Source organism: Astatotilapia calliptera, chromosome 9 (assembly GCF_964374335.1).
Source record: "Astatotilapia calliptera chromosome 9, fAstCal68.1, whole genome shotgun sequence".
Taxonomy (NCBI): Eukaryota; Metazoa; Chordata; class Actinopteri; order Cichliformes; family Cichlidae; genus Astatotilapia; species Astatotilapia calliptera.
In genome coordinates this window covers 33,206,038-33,227,833 of record NC_137430.1, presented here as the reverse complement: position 1 = coordinate 33,227,833, position 21,796 = coordinate 33,206,038, and the positions used below count along the sequence as shown (strand labels likewise).

The 21,796-nt window shown below is 44.0% G+C and overlaps 1 protein-coding gene across 2 annotated transcripts in view; it reads right to left on the bottom strand.

Annotated features, from left to right (window-relative positions):
- Positions 1-21,796, bottom strand: part of LOC113029618 (uncharacterized) — a 430,622-nt gene that overhangs the window by 2,227 nt on the left and 406,599 nt on the right. For both annotated transcript variants that reach the window (XR_013911570.1, XM_080306821.1), the window contains exons 2-3: positions 14,262-14,368; positions 167-1,015 (exon numbers count right to left, since the gene is read on the bottom strand). Coding sequence is in view for 1 of the 2 variants with exons in the window: in XM_080306821.1 (XP_080162947.1) it covers positions 185-1,015; positions 14,262-14,368 (938 nt within the window). In the remaining variant the exon portion in view is untranslated. The remainder of the gene's footprint in view (positions 1-166; positions 1,016-14,261; positions 14,369-21,796) is intronic.

Below are 21,796 nucleotides of genomic sequence, written 5' to 3'. Positions count from 1 at the left end.
CTACTCTGCATCCCACAAGATACTGACTCCAACCTGCTCTCCGATGCATCCATTGGAGTGTGAATGTTAGATAGAGAGAAAGGGGAGGAGCTTTTAAAACTTTTAAGCTTTGAAATTAAACTTCATTCATATAAAATTGTAAAACTGTTAAAAGAAAAATACATACCTCACAGTAACTGCACTTTTAGAGTTTCTTTCTGCTGTGAATCTTTTGGTGTGATTTGAGGTAATGTGGAGATTTAAAAGTCTTCTCACACAGGTCACATTTATAAGGTCTCTCCTCAGTGTGGGTAAACATGTGCTGTTGTAAGTTTTTGTATATCACAAAAGCTTTACCACACTGATCACAGCAGTAAACATTATTTTTGGTGTGAATGCGTAGGTGATTGTTTCGGCTGACTAGCCAGCGGAAAGTTTTTCCACAAATGTGACAGCTGTACGCTTTAACTCCACTGTGGACGACTTGGTGTGTTTTTAAGCTTGCAGGGTGGGTAAAAGACTTTCCACACAAGTCACAGCTGTACGCTTTAACTCCACTGTGGACGAGTTGGTGAGTTTTTAAGTTTCCAGGACGGTTAAAAGACTTTCCACACAACTCACAGCTGTATGGTTTAACTCCACGGTGGACGAGTTGGTGAGTTTTTAAGTTTCCAGGACGGTTAAAAGACTTTCCACACAACTCACAGCTGTACGCTTTAACTCCACTGTGGACGAGTTGATGTTTTTTTAAGTTTCCAGGACAGTTAAAAGACTTTCCACACAACTCACAGCTGTAGGCTTTAACTCCACTGTGGACGAGTTGGTGAGTTTTTAAGTTTCCAGGACGGTTAAAAGACTTTCCACACAACTCACAGCTGTGCGTTTTAACTCCACTGTGTATGAGTTGGTGTCTTTCTAAGTTTCCCGAACAGTGAAAAGACTTTCCACACAAGTCACAACTGTATGTTTTCTCTTCCTTTCTTCTGTGAGGTTTGTCGGCCTCCTGAGAGCGCTGACTTCTTGCTCCATGTTGGTCCTGCAGTGACAGAGATACAAACAGAGGCAGTGAGTGAAATGCAGTCGTGGAACAAACTCAACCTTCAAATTTCCTCTATTAACAGTAGTTTTAAACCAAAGGTTGAAGTAGTTCCTTTTCAGTCAATACACTCGGTACAACACACGTGCTATGGGATATCATGCCCTCACGTGTCCTGGCTGAGGAAACCTTTATTCACGCCTTTAAGGCAGATTATCTGTGATGACGTGTGCACAGCCCCAATGTGCCGCCACTGCTTCGGCAGTCAGCCCCTGATTCACAGTGCAGCTAAGAAGCTGCAGGTGGACTAGCCCTCTCCTCTGCCAGCTCAGAAGCTGTCGCGGTTCACAGGCTTTTTCCTCCAACTGGACCCCGCAATATCAAAAAACTGCCTTCCTATGTTCCCAAACTTTGTCTGAGAGCTAAGTGCATCATGTGGCAAACCTCTGTCTACCTGCATCACTGTACCCAGCTATGAACAGTACATGACGTTGGACAGCACCGACAAAACTGGCTTAGCTAACCCACTCCTTATGGAGCTGTCTCTGGCCGCTTACCTGGCCCCATCCAATCCAATCCAATTTTATTTATAAAGCACTTTAATATACCCAGCACAGGAACAAAGTGCTGTACAGAAAATAAGTTAAAACAATAGAATAACAGAAAGCAGCTAAATAAATAAATAAAACATAAAATTAAAACAGCCCTATATTAAAACAAAAACAAGATAAAACAGCATCGAATCACCTAAAAACAACTAAAATAAAAATAAAAACCAACATCTCACGTGGTGTCAAAGGTCAGGGTAAAGAGGTGGGTTTTCAAGAGTGACTTAAAAACAGATAAAGAAGTGGCCTGTCTAATCTCTAAAGGAAGCTCGTTCCACAGTTTGGAGCTGCTACAGCAAAAGCACGATCTCCTCTAAGTTTACGCCCAGTCCTGGGTATCTTCAGGAGCAGCTGATCAGCTGACCTGAGAGAGCGGGTGGGTGTATAAGGCTGTAGCAGCTCAGAGAGATAAGATGGAGCTAGGCCATGGAGAGCTTTAAAAGTAAATAAAAGAATTTTAAAATGAATCCTAAAAGAAATGGGCAGCCAGTGACGTGAAGCTACAACAGGGGAAATGTGCTCAAACTTTCGAGTGCCAGTTAAAAGACGAGTTGCGGCATTTTGCACCCTCTGTAGATGACTAATATATGATGCGCTCACCCCAATATAAAGTGCATTACAGTAATCCAGCCGAGTGCTAACAAAGGTGTGGATCACTGTCTCAAAGTGCTGCCGTGAAAGAATTGGCTTTATTTTTGCCAGCTGCCTGAGGTGAAAGAAGCTAGATTTTACCACTGCCTTAATTTGACTGTCAAGCTTCAGTTCACAGTCCACTTTGACCCCCAGGTTTGTGACAGTTGGCTTAACATACTGTGCCAGGGAATTTACATACACATTGGGGGTCTCAGTGGGGCTGCCAAAAACCATCACCTCGGTCTTTTTATCATTGAATTTTAAAAAGTTAACAGACATCCAAGCCCTAATGTCATCGAGACACTGAAGTAATGGCTGTGTGAGGTATCTGCCTTTTTTCTTTAGAGGGACATAGATCTGACAGTCATCAGCATAAAAGTGGAAAGGAATGCCGTGCTTTCTCAGTACAGAACCAAGAGGAAGCAGATATAAAGAGAAGAGGAGGGGGCCTAGAACTGAGCCCTGTGGGACACCACACAAGAGGGGAGCGGAGGACGACACATAGTCACCGAGGCTGACACAAAAAAGTTCGCCCCGCCAAGTAGGACCTGAACCACTCCAGTGCTGTGCCCCTAATGCCCACCCAGTGCTCCAAACGAGAGAATAAAATGGCATAATCCACGGTATCAAACACAGCTATCAAATCTAAAAGCACAAGAACAACACAGTCCCCAGCATCAGTCGCTAAAAATATGTCATTAAAAACTTTTAAAAGGGCTGATTCAGTGCTATGAAAGGCTTTAAAACCAGATTGGAAAACCTCTAACACATTTTGCTTTTCCAGGAAGGCCATTATTTGGCTGTAAACTACCTTTTCAAGAATTTTGGAAAGAAAAGGTAGTTTGGAGATAGGCCTGTAATTTGCAAGAACTGTAGGATCAAGAGCAGGTTTTTTAATCAGGGGTTTGACTACTGCATGTTTAAAATCTTTAGGGACGACACCTGACGACAGTCAGACTATGGTTTACCAGCTCAAGAACCAAAGGACCAACTGTAGGTAACACCTCTTTTAAAAGTTGAGGAGGGACGGCATCATTTGGAGACCCTACAGACTTAAAACGACCAACAGTCTCCTTTAAAACGGAAAGAGTCACATGCTCAAACCTGTCAAAGACAGCAGAGGAGGAAACAGAGACTGAGAGGTCACGAGCACAAGGAGAGACTTGATGAAAAGTGTTCAGCAGTGGAGGAGTTAAAACACGACAGTGCTGAACAGCAGCGTGAGGTTTAACTGAGGCACAGGCAAGAGGAACTTCAAACATCACAGGACTGTGGTCATAAAACACAGCATCACAAATCTATGTTAAAAACAGAAAAGCCATGATATAAAACAAGATCAAGTGTGTGTCCACGTTCACGTGTGGGACCTGTCACACATTGCACCAGATTAAACGAATCAATAAGGTTTAAAAAGCCCTTCGCCATGGGCATATCAGGACAACAGTCGTGAATATTAAAATCCCCAACAATACCAACACGATCATATTTTGGCAGGAATTCAGCCAAGAAGTCAGCAAAGTCAACACAAAGTCCTTATTGTATTTTGGAGGCCGATAAACCACCGCACACAACACTGTGTGAGAGCAGCCCAACTCAAACAGACAGTTCAAAGCTGGTGAACGACGGGGTTGATAGCTTCTTACATTTAAAATGACTTTTAAAGATCGTAGCTATTTCTCCTCCTCGGCCCAACATACGTGGGGAATTAGAATAACAGCAATCGCCAGGTAGAAGATCTGAGAAGAGGCTGCACTCCCCAGCGCTCAGCCACGTCTTGCACACACAGAGAAAATCCAGTCCTCGGGATGTGTAGAAATCCTTCAGGATAAACGTTTTGTTCGCTAGGGACCTAGCATTTACCAGGCCAATCCTGGCGGTAAGCGGCGGATCCCCGTCACTAGCCGTCCTAGAAGCCCGACACAGAGGCCGCAGGTTCCGCAGATTCACACCACGCCGGCGGGACTGGAACATCCCATCCAGGCAGATGACAGGTACCAGCCAGGTACAGACAGGTTCCAACGATCGCCGAGAGAAACAGAAGTTTGGCACCGCTCCTTGTTTTCTGGATAAGGGCTTAAGAGAATACCTTAAAGAAGCTTTCAGCTTCACCAGGAAGCCAGCCCTTCGACCCCGGCGTCAGCACTTTTGCCGGAGTGGTGGATCTGGAACACGGCACAGGTGAGCCGGGATCTCCGATATTAGCGGGGGCAAAGTTTTATGTCCAGCTTGGTTCCACTTTGCCCAGCCTTTGGCAGAAGGTCGGAGATCCAGTACGGTTAGGCGATCATACACCAAGAGAGAGTTGGCATTTATTACAATAGTCAATAAAATCAAAACAAACAACCAACACTGGCAGTGATAGACAGCAAGCCACATGCACCGGCGCCATCTTTTTTAAGGTTAAAAAGGTTAAGTCGGTGCGGCGCCACCGACTTAACCATGGAGTCGGCATCACATCATTCATGCTTTTCGGCATCACACCATTCATGCTTTTCTTCAAAGATGGCCTGGAGATTGAAAAATGGAATTACATCTGCTGTTCACCTGACTGCTGCTTCCAAAATGGCCTACAAAGCAGACTGGAGGAGCACTACCTTGCATCATGCCTGAACAGAAACATTGTCCAATTTCTTAAATATTCACATTACGGCCCACAGAACTGCTCCCAAACCTGGGGGGTGAATCAAACATGATTAGTCACCAAATACAGTTTTTAACCTTTTCTTTTTTGGCTTTTGCAGTGTTTGATTTTTGTCCCAGGATTGGCCCAGTTTTTGTGATTGAAACAAAAAGGCTTGGACAGCGAGCACAGCTCTGACTGGCTGAAAGAAGACGTTTGTTTTCCTTCTGACTGCATACTGTTTTAGCAACAATCCATACAGGTTGGCATCACCAGACCCCTTTGAGTTTGGGTTTGTGGTTGCATTAAATAAGATTCCATCTACAAAAAAGACTTACGGTTTAATTTGAAAATGAATAAAAACGAGTACAAAAAAAAAAAAAAAACCTCGCCTGGATTATTTTCTGTTCAGTAGCTCTGATGAAAGATTTTTAATTTTGTGATTATGCTTAAGTTGTAGCTTCATTTAAAGGAAGAAGAGGTTGTGAATTGGAGCCAACACAGGGAGAGAGAAATTGAAGCCATATGTGTAAAAGGAATGTGGTGACATCCGGTTTTAAACGGACAGACTGGCACTCCCCCTCTCTTTCTCCTTTTAAGGAGTTCCAAACATGACACTCCTACTGCTGTGGAGACTTGCTTTAAGTATAAATAAAGGACGTTCAGGATGCCCTGGGCGCTTTTTCTGTGTCTCATCTGTTGTGCACATCAGTGCAAAGCAGATCGGATCGTTGACTGCCCATGCGCATGTAAAAAATAGATATCTGAGTTGTGAGTTTCTTTATCTTCTAAATAATTTTCTCTTCACAAGCTCATTGCTGAGTAACATTTCAGACACTGAGATTCATCCTATAGCTGTCAGCGATCATGCTCCTGTATCTTTAAGACGAAGAGTTTATCAAATACTTTTTAAAAAAATGGACTCTATATTTAGGCTTTAATGACATTCCTGGAACATCAGCATCTGTCCTCTGGGAAGCAGGGAAAGCCATAATGAGAGGTAAAATAATTTCTTTCTCATCACATAAGAAAGAAGAAAACAAAAATATTCAGGAACTAGAAAAAAAAAACATCAAAAAACATCAAATTCTTAGAAAAAGCCTATGTGTCACACCAAGATCAAGAAATATTAAACAAAATACGCAAAACAAAACTAGAATTAAAAGAAATTATTAATAAAAAGACGAAAATCTTAGTACAAAGACTTTGCCTGCAAAATTATGAACACGATAACAAATCCGGACAATTTCTTGCTAACCAGTTAAAAATCAATAAAGAAAAAACAACTATATGTGCCGTTAAAGATTTATCTGAGAATACAATATATGATCTTAAAAAAATAAACATATTTTTTAGGGATTTCTATGAAACTTTATATACACCACAAATAAACCCATCTAAAAATGAAATCGATCAATTTCTCGACAACATAACTCTTTCAAAATTATTAGACACCCAAGCAATGGCACTGGATTCGTCACTGATGCCAGGTGAACTCCAGGAAGCTCTGATAAGTATGCGCAATAATAAGGCTCCAGGTCCAGACGGCTTTCCAATAGATTTTTACAAAGAATTCTGGGCGATTCTGGCACCAGTTTTTCACAGGATGTTGCAGGAAATCAAAGAAAATGGTAGACTACCACCAAATATGAACTCTGCAAATATCAGTCTCTTACTAAAACCAGGCAAAGACCCTGTATTTCCCTCAAGCTATAAAACTGGTTAAAAATATTATATAATTCCCCAACAGCTTGTGTCAGAACAAATGACCAAACAAACATCCTCCAGCTTCTGTCTCCTGAGGGGCACCAGACAGGGATGCCCACTCTCCCCTTCACTGTTTGCAATTTTTATTGAGCCACTAGCAGCAGGAATTAGAAAGGCTACAACAATTAAGGGCATAAAATGTAAGAATGTAGAACATAAAATCAGCCTTTATGCAGATGATGTGTTACTTTTTCTCCAAAACTCACAAACCAATCTCTCTGGGGTAATTGCATTGATAAATTCTTTCTCAAGTGTCTCCGTCATCGCCCACATCCTACACACCACTCTCAGCCATGTGGACAAGAAACAGGGTAACTATGTGCGAATGCTGTTTGTTGATTACAGTTCAGCGTTTAACACAATAGTGCCCTGCAGACTGTTCACAAAGCTGAGGGATCTGGGACTTAACAGCCGTCTGTGTGCATGGGTGTTGGACTTCCTCACTGGCAGAACTCAGGTGGTGAGGGTGGGCAGGTGCTTCTCCAACAGCATCACCATCAACACAGGAGCACCTCAGGGATGTGTCCTCTCACCACTGCTCTACTCCCTCTACACTTCAGACTGTGTGGCCACCCATGGCTCCAACACCATTGTGAAGTTTGCTGACGACACAGTGGTGTTGGGTGCCATCTCCAACAACGATGAGACGGCCTACATGGATGAAGTGAAGAATCTTGCATCGTGGTGCCAGGACAACCACCTCCAGCTGAACGTCAGCAAGACGAAGGAGCTGGTGGTGGACTTCAGAAGGGGTCAGCACAGAGACTACAAGCCCATTATCATCAATGGAGCTCCAGTGGAGAGGGTGCAGTCCTTCAAGTATCTTGGTGTCCACATCTCCTCAGACCTGACATGGGCTGCCCACATTCAGGTCCAGACCAAAAAGGCTAGGCAGCGCCTGTATCACCTACGACAACTGAGGAAGTTCAGGGTCTCTCCAAAGATCCTCAGGATTTTCTATACAGGCGCTGTGGAGAGCATCCTCACACAGAACATGACATCGTGGTTTGGGAACAGCTGTGTGAAGGACCAAAAAGCTCTCCAGAGAGTGATCCGTACAGCAGAACGCTGCTGCAGGATTGCTCTCCCCCTGCTTCAGGACACCTACACCAGGAGATGCCGGACTAGAGCAGCGCAGATACTGAAGGACCCGTCCCATCCTGGCAACAAACTGTTCCAACTTCTGCAATCTGATAGAAGGTTCCGCATCTTCCGGGCAAGGACAGAGAGACTCAAGAGGAGCTTCTATCCCCAAGCCATCCGTGCCCTAAACACACACACCCGCCCTCTCACATCATCTATAATTGACTGAGACAGGACTCTCTTCCAGACACTAAACCAAGGCACAATGTACATTTCAATTCCTTTAATTTTAAATATGTTTATATTGTCTATCCTGTAAAATAGTCAGATGTCTATTCATATTAATGTACAGAATTCACCTGCTTGCTGCTACTACTGCACATTCACCCAATGTATATACTACATATATATATATAATGTTTTTCCTCTACACCCCCCCCCAATTTTTTTGCACATGTCGAGGAGCGTGTCAGGCTACATTTCACTGTGTGTTATACTTGTATAACTATGCATGTGACAAATAAAGAACCTTGAACCGATTATTCAATTAACTGGTCAAAATCAACAGTCCTTCCGATTAATTGCTCCTTCCATAATTCTTCTCCTTCCCCACTGCAATCTGGAAATATAAAATATTTAGGTATTAATGTCTCTACTAAACTTTCAGAATTAACTAAATTAAACCACATCCCACTTTTAACCCTTGAAGACCTACCATAGAACCAAGTGCGCCAGAGCTTATATTATAGTTTTACATGCTGTAGTGGCATTTTTGGGAGTATTTCAAGTTGCTATACATCAATACAACCATTATAGCCCAAATTTTAATAATATGTATGCATTAAGTGCATAGTAATTACATAAATTGCAAAAAAGTACAATAAACTACAAAAAAAATTGAAAATCGTTTTTTTAACATATATTTCTAGTTAGAGAAATTTAAGAGGCATATCCCTCAAAACTGTAAATGCAAAAAAGTTGCACAAACTAGTTTCTCACCACAGGAAATTAATTTTGAGTGTCTTCTTAGTTTTATTTTTGAAATACACCAATTTTCATATACTGTAGGAAAAACGAAAATAAATATTATAATGCAAATTTGCAAAGAAAACAGCATATGCATCAAAATAAACTATTTCCAGCAGTGCAATATGAGTCCTAAGCATCCCAGAAATGACACAGAAAGTCATAAAGTCAAATATAACTTTTAAAAACACCAGTATAGGCTCATGAGGCCCTGATGGCAAAAAACTACATTTCCGCAAAATGACGTCACTTCCGGTTTCGGGCAGGTCATGGCGGACATGGGATAGTTCACGCTGATGGATGTAGGAAGTGTTATGAACAGCTCATCGGATCGGCAAAGCGTGTTTCTGAAATATTTTGTTTTTGGTGCTGCAAGCGCTTTTTATGCAGTTTTTGCAAAGCTATATGTGGAAGGAAACTGTGACCTAGGACAAGCTGATGGCATAAGATGTAAGTACAATTCCTCCGGTTTCATATGCAAAAAAAATTATTGCGCTAGCTTACTTGGTTGCAGAGCTACCGGGATTTATAAATAGTTACGCAAAATGGAGCGTGTTCACTCCGACCGGCTTTAAAGGGTTAAAGACAGTAGAAGTTGATCTGGCTAGATGGAAATCTTTACCCATATCACTCATGGGAAGGGTCGCCGCTATAACAATGATGGTCTTGCCAAAAATAAACTATTTATTTTCAATGATCCCAAATAAGCCATCACAAGATTGGTTCAGATCTCTAGACTCGTATATTTCTAAATTCCTTTGGAAAGATAAACCCCCACGTATCAGCTTAAAAACACTGCAAAAGACCAAGGATAAAGGAGGATTAGATCTGCCTAACTTTAATCACTATTTTTTAGCCAACAGGCTTCAGTTCACCTCTAGATGGTTTAAACACACCCTCTTAGATGAACCTTGGATAGATGTAGAACAGGCCCTATGTAATAACCTAGAAATTTCAGACCTACCATTTATCAGCTCAAACATCAAACGACATGAATGCTTTAAAAGCGTCAGCATCAGCTCTTCTCTGACAGCATGGTGGGAGTTTCTAAAAATGACAGAGTCTTCATTAATCCCATGCAAACGTACACCTATCTGGAACAATCCGGACATATTACAAAACTTTACTTACAAACACTTTCTAAAGTAGATGAATCAATATCCCTTCCTACTGCAAAATGGGAAGCAGATTTATCGATCAGCTTAGACCCAAACCTTTGGTCTCAGATATGCTTAAAAACCTTTCAATGGATCAGAAATCCCAGTTTCCAATTAATACAACACAAAATATTACACAGAGTGCGCTATACTGGTCATAGGATGTTCAAGATGGGCTATAAGCCTTCCAACAACTGCTCACACTGCACAGCAAATACACCGGACAATTACATCCACGCTCTTTGGTTCTGTCCACTAGTTCAGAAGTTTTGGCGTGAGTTATGTGAAGACTTATCAAAGTGTCTGAAATGTAACATTCCAGCCTCTCCATTAGTATGCTTGCTGGGCAACTTGGATGAGGTCACTGCAGAAATAAACACAGCCCACGTTGTTTTTACGGCCCTATGCATAGCCAAGAAAATGGTCCTCATTAACTGGAAAAATAAAAATAATCTTAATTCTAACCAATATAAAAACCATCTAATAGATCACAGTCGTCTTGAAACAGCCTCACATTTGATCAATCCCTTTGGGCTCCTTTGATCGACTTCATCACCTAGTGGGGGTGGGGGTCATGGTTTGGTCCTGCCTTCGCTATTGTGGTGGATACGGGGGTAGGGATGGCCTTGGGGCGTCTGGGGAGTCCCTAGGGACGTTTTCCCTTGAGGGCCTAACCCGGGGGATGTGGCCATGACCTGGTTAGGGGCTCTGGGGGCTCTTAGATGGTGTTTCCCTTGTGGCTGCGTACAGCAGAGATGGGGGAGGGTCTGTGCTGGCGGATGTTGGTTACTGGTCTGGTAGCCTGGGTCCGGGACAGGCGTGGAGGCTTGGGGGTGCTCCGTCCCCCGGTCTGGGGTGCTTGCTGGGCCTTGGGGGCTTGGGTCCTGGCTGTTGTGTCGCCAGAGCTGTGGGCGGGTGGGTGCAGGGGGGCTCAGCCCCAGTGTAGGGGACCTCTGGTGCATCGGCCCAACTAGGGGGCTCTCTAACTGGTGGGGAGGCTGTTATATCTTTGCAGGTGGTCTCCTCTCTACAGGAGCTCACTCTGCACGTGGGGGGAGCGATATAAGAGAGGTGGAGAATGAACTCAACCTGGGTGTCTATTGTCTTGTGTAGTTTGGGAGATGACTGGATGATGGGGTGGGTGCAGTTTTCTCTGGGATGGAGTCGGGTGGGCTGCTCCGGACTCTGTGGGGCTGGGCGGTGCTGCTGCTGCGGGCCCCGGTCCGGATGGGCCTGGGCCCCCTTGCCCTGGTGGGTTCCAGAGTGTGGGGGTGCCTACTGGGGTCAGCGGGGGAGCTGGCCCCAGGGAGGGGCCGCTTGCCCCTCCCTTTCTTCCCTCCCCATCCTAAGCTGCCTCCCTATTCCCGCTCTACCACACCCACACGCACAGGGCTTGGAGTGCAGGTATGTCACCAAGGTGCAGGGGAGGCACTCCCCCTCTGTCCCCTTCTGGCCGCCTGTGCCTCAATTTTATTCTGCAACCTAGACATCCACATTACTCACACTCTCACATAACACATACATATAGGGCCTTGGGGGTGGGCACGTTTTATAGCATCCAAAGGATGGTCTGTGTATTCCAACCCACCTCTGGTGCTGTTGCCCTACCCTCAATTTTAAATGCATATAGACACTAAGGGTTTTCGGGAAGAGCCGTGCTGCTCTCTGAGAGGAAGCAAGTACCATGCTCTCCTGTGTTTTAAATGCACTTTAGAACAGCACACAGCAACACTACATATGAGTGGGCTTAGGGAGGTGTTGGGTCTTCACTCACCCCGGTTCTGTTAGACGTCAGGGCTGGGGCGCTGGGAGGAGGTGCTGGCCGTCAGATTGGGGTCTGGGATGCGGGGCCTCCCTACTACTGCAGATAAGGAGGTGGTACGCTTGCCTCCACCCCAGAGAGAAGGGTTACATCTCCTGGGTTTAGGTGCGGCTTGCCCCTCTGGGGGCGGGGGTACCTGGACCTGGGATATAGAGTATGTTTGGGGAGTGCGACTGTCTGTGCAGTGTCTATTTGTGTCTGTCTACACGTTGGGTGAGTGCCGAGTATTTGGTTGTGCACATGGGGTGGGAATGCACGTTTGTATCCGCGTGCGCCTGTTCGTCTGTGTCTATATGTCAGGTTGGGTCTTAGACTCAACCTCTCTGGGTACATCTCAGGCCCTCCTAAGTATGGAGGCCTATCTCCCCTCACCACACTCCCTGCCGGTGGCTGATGCCCTCAGACGTTGGTGTGTTGGTGGTCCTTGTCGTCTGGGGCTGGGCGCTCATGTATGTACCGGCTCACTGCTGTTGGCCGATTGGCGGGGCCTGGCGCCTGTGGCCCGGCTGGACCCCTTCCGGGGGATGGGATGCCCTCAGGCCTCTGCCCTCTGGGCCTGAAGCTCGGTCCTCTCTGCCGCAGCTGGCTGCCGACAGAGCCCGCGGGCACGCCACTGCAACCCCCTCTGGCCTCTGCTCCGTAGCTGCTGGGTGACCTCTCGTTTGGGGCTCTACTCAGCTCTTCCCAGGAGGGTGGCACGGTTCCCCCCCTTTTGGTGGTCCTCCTTGGGCCCTTGTACTCTGGGGCCTCTGGATATCTGGGGCCTGGACCTCCTCCATACCTGCTTCATACCCTGGGGGACGGCGCTATGGCTCCCCACACTTCCTAGCAGATCGTTACATGGAGAAACCTTTGGAATACAAGCATGCTGATCCACACAGCTATGCACACAGGTGTACACACCGGTGTTCACAGACACGGACTACACCTTTCTTTCCTGCTGCCTCAAAGCACATTGTGCGCTGTCTATCTTGCGTGCTGCACAATTTATTTTTCTCCATACAGGTGATCCAGGTGTTTTGTTTGTTTTTCTTTTCTTTTTCTTTCTTTTCTTTCTGAGCAACACCCAGGAGGAAACACAGAAAGCGGTGTGATAGGATACAGAAGCAGGGTAAGCATAGAGGAGCTAATGCGAGGCTAGCTGCTAACCAATACAAGCCAGACGTACGGACACAGTTGCCGGCCAATGTCTGCTCCCTTGACAACAATATCAGACTGTGGAGCGCTTCTCAACACAGTGTGAGGAACGATGCTGTGGCAGGGCTTCCAACACATTACGTATTACAAGCCCCCTCCCCCAATGACAAGGGACACCAATTGTGAGTAAATGCCTCGAGCGGCTGGTCTTGAAGCACATCATGAACAGTCTCCAAATAGACCTGGATCCCCTTCAGTTTGCATACAGGACCAACCGATCTACAGAAGATGACCTCTCTCTACCACACTCCATGTTATGCTGTCACACCTGGAGAGGAAGAACACCCCTCTGCCAGAGTCCTTTTCATCGACTTCAGCTCAGCTTTTAACACGATCATTCTGCAGCAGTTGGAAAAGCTGATGCTATCAGGCGTGGACCTTGCAACCTGCAAATGGGTTTTCAGCTTCTTGAAAAGCGGCAACAGACAGTCAAGGTGGGCAGCCACACATCAAAGACCATCTTGTTGAGCACAGACTTTCCTCTGGGGGGTGTCCTGAGCCCGTTGCTGTTCAGTCTGCTCACACATTACTGTAAGCCAGACTCAGTGCTAATCATATTGTTGAAATTTGCAGACAACAACTGTGGTTGGTCTCATCACTGACAACGACCACTTATAGAATAGATGTGGAGCAGCTTGAAGTGTGGTGTAGATCCCGTAATCTCACCAACAATGTGGACAAAACAAAAGAGATGGTGATCGATTTCAGGAAGTCTGGCAGAGATCACCACACAGACTTCACCATAGAGGGTGCTGCTGTGGAGAGGGTCAGCAGTGTTAAGTTCCTGGGTGTGCACCTTGCTGATGAACCGTCCTTCTTCATTAATACAACAGCAGTTATCAAAAAAAGCACAAAAGTGTCTGCACTCCCTTGGGAGACTCAGAAAAGCAGGACTGCACCCAATAACCATACATTCAGCTATTAGCACAGCTATACTCTGATGCCTCCTATCCACACACACACACACACAGCATACAATATACTCCCCAGATACACACACTACTTAATTTAATTATCCCCTTCTGTGAAAGGGCTGATGCTACCTGTATGAGTGTGACTATTTGGACTGGAGTTTGTTTATGAATTAAGATTTTATGTTATTTACCCCTTTTTATTGTTGTGATTTATTACTGCCTTTTTACTGTTTGTTAAACCATTTTTCTTTTTAGTTGTATTGATTATTGCACTGTAGATGCTGGTGAGAAACACTTTCATTTCAGCCTGGGTAATACCATACGAAATGACAAACTTCTTCTTGAATCCTTTTCAATCTTGACAAACAAGCATCCGCTGATGAAGTGCACAGTTTCAATAAAAGTGATAGGTTCTTCACCTTTTGTGTTGATGACATTTTTGTCCACTGTAGCGGCTGAGCTGAGTCCGAATGGTTGAAAATGTTCGTCTGGTGCTCCGTCAGACTCTTCTCCTCCTGCTGATCAGCTGGGACACAAAACAGATCTTTGTAACATCACAGTGAAACAAGAACAGAGGACGGAGTCTTGACTGATCAGGCCCCATCATAGCTTAAAGATCTCATAGCATCACACTATCCCATTAGAGCACTTTGCTCTCACACTGCAGGCTTACTTGCAGTTCCTACAGTATTTAGAAGCACAACAGAAAGCTGAGCCTTCAGCTTTCAGGCCCCTCTGCTGTGGAACTGGCTTCTAGTGTGGATTTGGGAGACGGACACCCTCTGAAACAATGGTAGTCATGGCCATTGATCAGTGGTCTTTGACCAATGGTCATGAGAATTTGCATATTAATGATCCAGGAACTTACCTCAGCCCATTGTTCATTCAGTGGGCTAGTTTCAGTTATTGTGCAAATGTTCTGTTTATAAGGTCGGAAACCTGCAGTCAGCTGAAGAAGTCGCTTGGATGAGTGATGAAATGTTTGTCCCACTAAAAAAACTACGTCCAGAACAAAATATTTTATGAAAATGTTTTTAAATGAGAAAGCATTTTAAGCATATTCCCCGCCAAAAATTAACAAATTCTCTCCATCAATAAATATTTGACACTCAGGGAATTTTTTACCTAAAATTTACTCACTGCAGGTTGAGTGTTGACTCAAAATGACTTTAAATCATCCAGGAAAGTCTATAAAAAAAAGATCAAAGCTTATCGCTCTACAGCCTGATAAAGGACACAGGTACAATGTGTCTGTGGATGCGAAATAAACATGATTGACTGAATAGATGTTGAACAGGTGTGTTCTAGCAGCTGCAAAAGAGACTGGACAGCATGGACATGGACACACACACACACACACACACACACACACACACACACACACACACACACACACAGCACCTTGTGTTTGTAACCGGGGGGGGTTGTGTTTACAGTGGGAGGTGCTTGTGATGTGTCTTATTGTGTGAACTGTAACAGTTTGTCAATAAAAAGGCTACGAGGACAGCTGCTCTTTGAAGGATTTGGGCTAGAGACAGGTGGAGCGTGAGCTCCACTGCCTGCTTCTGACCAAAGCCTTTCCTCGTTAGCGAGTTAAAGACCGGTTGAAGATGTTCTGTCTTGATTTCGCTCTTCATGAGGAATAAGTCTCTAAACTAGCGGGGCCTGTGGGAACACAGACCCAACAGTCATAAATATTTTGTACTTGTTAATCAAATGCGTATTTGTAACTTTGTAAACCAAAATATGTGAACATTTTACTTTTGTGCATCTACAGATGAGAATTTGTCTATGTGTATAAAAAATATTTCCAAGTGTTACAAATTTTTCTGTTAATATCTGGTTACAGATACTGTTAGGATTTAAATACATATAGTCTTAATGCTTATTTGCAAAGTTGCAAAACTCAATACACAAATACGCATTTGATTTACAAATACAAAATATAGGGGGGTAAGGAGGACGGAGCAGAGGGTAAGGAGGACGGAGCAGGGTAAGTGACGAGTAAGGTAAGCGACCCATGTTGTAGGTGACGTCAGACGCCGGAGAATTGGCGGAAAAAAAGCAAATGGCAGCATAGAGTTTAACAAAGGTTTTCCAAGCTTCAGTATTACCAAATATACTAATCAATTGTCATATAACTAACAACATCTGTTTTATCATCTCTAACACCCTGGAGGACAACGGGGAGAGTTTAGACGCTCTCCAAGATTACATCGACCGCTGTTTTCAAGATTTAGTAATGCAGAAGGCCCAGAGTGCATCCTCCCTGGCCAAAATTGAGACGCCGTCATCGAAGAGATGTCGCCCGGCAGACTCCCCCGGTACAACATCGCCTGCCGGCAAAGACAACGCAGACATCCTGGAGTCAATCGACAAGCGATTGTCCAGTTTCGATGCGAAGCTGTCCCTGGTGGAGATTTTACACCGGGAATTTAAATCTCTGAGAGAATCCCTGGAATTCAGCCAGCAGCAGGTGGAATCGCTTGCCGCTGAAAATACCACGCTACGGGAGTCGGTCAAATCTCTCACCGATAACGTGACCCAGCTAAACATTGAAAATAAAAAAATAAAAGAGTCCGTTATCGATCTACAAGCCCGTAGCATGAGAGATAATCTTGTGTTTTCTGGTATTCCAGAATCTGCCGGAGAGGACGCGGAGGCAACGGTGAAAAGCTTCATTAAAATCCACCTGAAGCTGCCGGAGGACACCGTAAAGAACATCGACTTCGATAGAGTACATCGCTTGGGGGGCGTGAGGTCGCGGACCGGGAGACCACGGCCTATTGTGGCCAAATTCAGTCAATTCAAACAGAAGGAACAGGTGAAGAGTCGCGGCAGAGAGCTGAAAGGAACGGACTTCAGCGTGAACGACCAGTTCCCCAAAGAGATCCTGGAACGACGCAAGGTCCTGTTCCCAATTCGACGTAGCTTCATCCAGAAAGGCTCCCGTGCTGTCATCGCCGTGGACCGGCTCTACGTGGACGGACAGCTGTACCGCGACCCCGGCATCACACCGTGGTTATATTGACTGCACTCCAGATAAGAACCCGCTACACTCGTTTCTTATTCATTCACACTTTCTCTTTTAACATGGGTTTAACCTAGTAATATCAATATGATGTCATAGCAGATATAACACCGTCACCCTCCGTCATTGCTTTAATTGGAATGTTTCCGTTTCGTTTCTTTTTTGTTGTTGTTGCTCACAGTTCATGTGGTTTCTTTCTTTCTCTTGTCTTTCACTGCTGTGATCACCTACTTCCCCACTAACCTACAAACAACACCCTCTATTTCTCCATATTTTCACACCACGATCACGCAAACACATCCGCTCAACGGCAGCACATTCACAACAGCCTCACAGCACGCACAGACTTGCAGGACACATAAGCAAGCCACGCTTGTTCATATTAGTGAATATTCACACACATAGTCAGACTTATGGAGCCTCTCACCACACCTTTTTTTCTTCCTCTCGCTCTTTCTATTTACAAACAAGGGATGTTTCCATATTCTCTCCACCCGTTTAAACGAAACACCCAGCGTACATCATTAGAAATACACACACAATTATGGGCATGCTGAGGTTTGTCACATGGAATGTAAATGGAGCTGGCACCAGAGGAAAGAGGTTAAAGATATTTAACCAGCTTAAAAAACTACAGGCAGATGTTGTTTTATTACAAGAAACTCACAGACCTGTCACAGGTTTAAACGAACTTAAAACACCTGAGTTTCCTAACGTGTTTGCAGCCTGTTATAATTCTAGACAACGGGGAGTAGCAATTTTAATATATAAAAATGTTAATTTTACAGTACTCGATACAGTTATAGATCCAGAGGGTAGATTTCTAATTATTAAACTATCAATATTGAACAAAAAACTATGTATTGTAAGTATATATGGTCCAAATGTTGATGAACCCTCATTCTTCCACGGTTTTTTTAGTGCACTCTCTGAACACCTCGAATGCACACTCATTCTTGGCGGTGACCTCAACCTTGGACTAAATGAAGAAATGGATAGGCTCAACACAACAGGAAGTCAGCGCAATTGGCAGTCCACAAATATAATCAAACAGTATATGAGCGACTTTGGCCTTCGTGATGCATGGCGCTCCCTTCACCCCAACAGTAAGGAATATACTTTTTTCTCGCATGTTCATCACTCTTACTCTAGTCTGGATTATTTTCTGGTCAGCAGCTCACTGCTGAGTGACATTTCAGACACTGAGATTCATCCTATAGCTGTCAGCGATCATGCTCCTGTATCATTAACACTAATGTACAAGAATAACACTACGCCAAGAAAAAACTGGAGATTTAATACATCATTGCTTAAAGATGAAGACTTTATTAAATATTTTAAAAAGGAATGGACTTCATATTTAGACTTTAATGACACTCCCGGAATATCTGCTGCTGTTCTATGGGAAGCAGGGAAAGCTGTAATGAGAGGTAAAATAATTTCTTTCTCATCACACAAAAAGAAAGAAGAAAACAAAAATATTCAGGAATTAGAAAAAAACATCAAATCACTAGAAGAAGCCTACGCGTGCAACCAAGATCAGGAAACATTGAACAAAATACGCAAGACAAAACTAGAATTAAATGAAGCTATTAATAAAAAAACACAATTCCTTATACAAAGACTTCGCTTGCAGAATTTTGAACACAGTAACAAATCAGGTCGATTTCTAGCTAACCAGTTAAAAATAAAGAAAGAAAAAACAACTATATGTGCTGCTAAAGATTTATCGGGGAATACAATATATGACCCTGGAAGAATAAACAACATTTTTAGGGACTTCTATGAAACTTTATACTCACCACAAATAAACCCATCTAAAAATGAAATTGATCTGTTCCTTGACAACGTAACTCTTCCAAAATTACTAGACAGTCAAGCAATGGAACTAGATTCGCCACTGACGCCAAGTGAACTCCAGGAAGCCCTGATAAGTATGCCCAATAATAAGGCTCCAGGTCCAGACGGCTTCCCTGCAGAATTCTACAAAGAATTCTGGACTATTCTGGCACCAGTATTCCACGGCATGTTGCAGGAAATCGAGGAAAATGGCAGACTACCACCAAATATGAATTCTGCCAACATTAGTCTCCTGCTAAAACCAGGCAAAGACCCTTTATTTCCCTCAAGTTATCGTCCAATTTCTCTTTTAACTCATTCACTGCCAGCCATTGGCAGTGAATGGGTTAAACCCATTGACTCATGCACTGCCATTGACGGCTGTAGACGTCAATGGCAGTGAATGAGTTAAATGTAGACCTTAAAATAATCTGCAAAGCTCTCTCAAAGAGATTAGAGAAAATAACCCCCCTCTTAATTCATCCTGACCAAACTGGTTTCATAAAAAGTCGGCACTCCTCAACAAACACTCGTAGATTACTTAATTTAATAGACTACTCATACGATAAAAACATCGAAACCATAATATTATCTCTAGATGCAGAAAAAGCATTTGATAGAGTTAACTGGAAATTTTTATTCGCAACTTTACACAAATTTGGTTTTGGAAACTCTTTCATAAACTGGATAAGAATATTATACAATTCCCCAACAGCTCGTATCAGAACAAATGACCAGACATCCTCCAGCTTCTGTCTCCTGAGGGGCACCAGACAGGGATGCCCACTCTCCCCTTCACTTTTTGCAATTTTTATCGAACCTCTAGCAGCAGCATTTAGACAGGCTACAACAATTAAGGGCATAAAATGTAAGAGCATAGAACATAAAACCTGTCTCTATGCGGATGATGTGTTGCTTTTTCTGCAAAACACACAAACCAACCTCTCTGAGGTAATTACTCTAATAAACTGGTTTTCAAGAGTTTCAGATTATTCAATTAACTGGCCAAAATCTACAGTTCTCCCCATTAACTGCTCCTTCCATAATTCTTCCTCTGCCCCACTGCAATCCGGAAATATTAAATATTTAGGTATTAATGTTTCTCCTAAGCTTTCAGACTTAACTAAATTAAACCACATCCCACTTCTAAAGAAAGTAGAAGGCGATCTGACTAGATGGAAATCTTTACCCATATCACTCATGGGAAGGGTCGCCGCGATAAAAATGATGATCTCGCCAAAAATAAACTACTTATTTTTGATGATCCCTAACAAACCATCACAAGATTGGTTCAGATCTCTGGATTCATATATTTCCAAATTCCTTTGGAAAGATAAACCCCCGCGTATTAGCTTAAAAACGCTACAAAGAACCAAGGATAGAGGAGGATTAGATCTGCCTAATTTTCACCAATACTTCTTAGCCAACAGGCTTCAGTTCATCTCAGAATGGTCAAAACATACCTTCTTAGATGAGCCCTGGCTAGATGTTGAACAGGCACTATGCAAGGATCTAGAGATTTCAGACCTACCATTTATTAGCTCAAACATCAAAAGACATGAATGCTTTAAAAGTATCAACATCAGCTTCTCTCTGACAGCATGGTGGGAGTTTCTAAAAATAACGGAGTCTTCATTAATCCCATGCAAACGTACACCTATCTGGAATAACCCTGACATATTACAAAACAATAATATGATTAATTTCCCAGAATGGCGTTGTAAAGGAATTAAATACTTAGAACATATATTAGAGGGAACAGAATTTATTCCATTTGACAGACTAGTTGCACAATATGGGATCAACAAGACAAGATTTTTAGAATATCAACAAATTAAATCCATAGTAAAAAAGAAATTTAACCTCAGTCAAGTTGAATTACAAACACCACTAAGTGCGGCACATTTTCTTACTCTTAAATCCCCCAAATTATTATCTAAAATATACAGAACACTTTCTAAATTAGATGAATCAATATCCCTTCCTATTGCAAAGTGGGAAGCTGATTTATCAGTCAGCTTAGACCAAAACTTCTGGTCTCAGATTTGCTCAAAAACCTTTAAATTAATTAAAAATCCCAGTCTGCAATTAATACAATACAAAATACTACATAGAGTGCACTATACAGGTCATCGGCTGTTCAAGATGGGCTTTACATCTTTCAACAACTGCTCACACTGTCAAGGCAATACACCAGACAATTACATCCACGCTCTTTGGTTCTGTCCACCAGTGCAAAAGTTTTGGCGCGAGATATGTGAAGACTTATCAAAGTGTCTGAAATGTAACATTCCAACTTCCCCCTTAGTGTGTTTGTTGGGCAGCTTAGATAATGTCACTTCAGATAAGAATATAGCCCATATGATCTTCACTGCCCTATGCATAGCCAAGAAAACTGTCCTCATGAACTGGAAAAATAAAAACAATCTTAATTCTAACCAATATAGAAATTATCTATTAGATTACATTAGTCTTGATACAGCCTCTACCACCACATCAGATCAATTGCTCTGGGCTCCTTTGATCAGCTCCATCACCTAGTGGGGGTGGGGGGTCATAGTTTGGTCCCGCCTTCACTGTTGTGACTGGTGTGGGGGTAGGGACAGGCTTAGGGCGTCGGGGGGTTCCCCGGAGGCATCTTCCTTGGGGGGCTCAACCCGGGGTAGCGGTCATGTCCGGGTGGGGGCTCTTTTGGCTCTCGGGTGACTGTTTCCTCGCGGCTGCGTGCAGCGGGGCTAGGGGAGGGTCTGTGCTGACGGACGTGGGTTACTGACCTGGTAGCCTGTCTGCCCCTGGGTGGGTCCGGGATGGGCGTGAGGTTCTGGGGGCGCTCCGTCTCTGGGCTGGGGCCCTGGCCGGGCCTCGGGGCCTTGGGTCCTGGTTTGTGTGTTGCAGGGGTTGTGGGCGGGTGGGTGCATGGGGGCCCATCCCTGGCGCAGGGTGCCGCCGGTGCGTCGAGCCGCCTGGGGGGCTCTTCAACTGGTGGGGGAGATTGTCACATCTTGCAGGAGCTTTCCTCTCCTCAGGAACTCTCTGCAGGAGGGGGAGATACAGGAGAGGTGGAGGAAGATCTCAGCCTGGGCG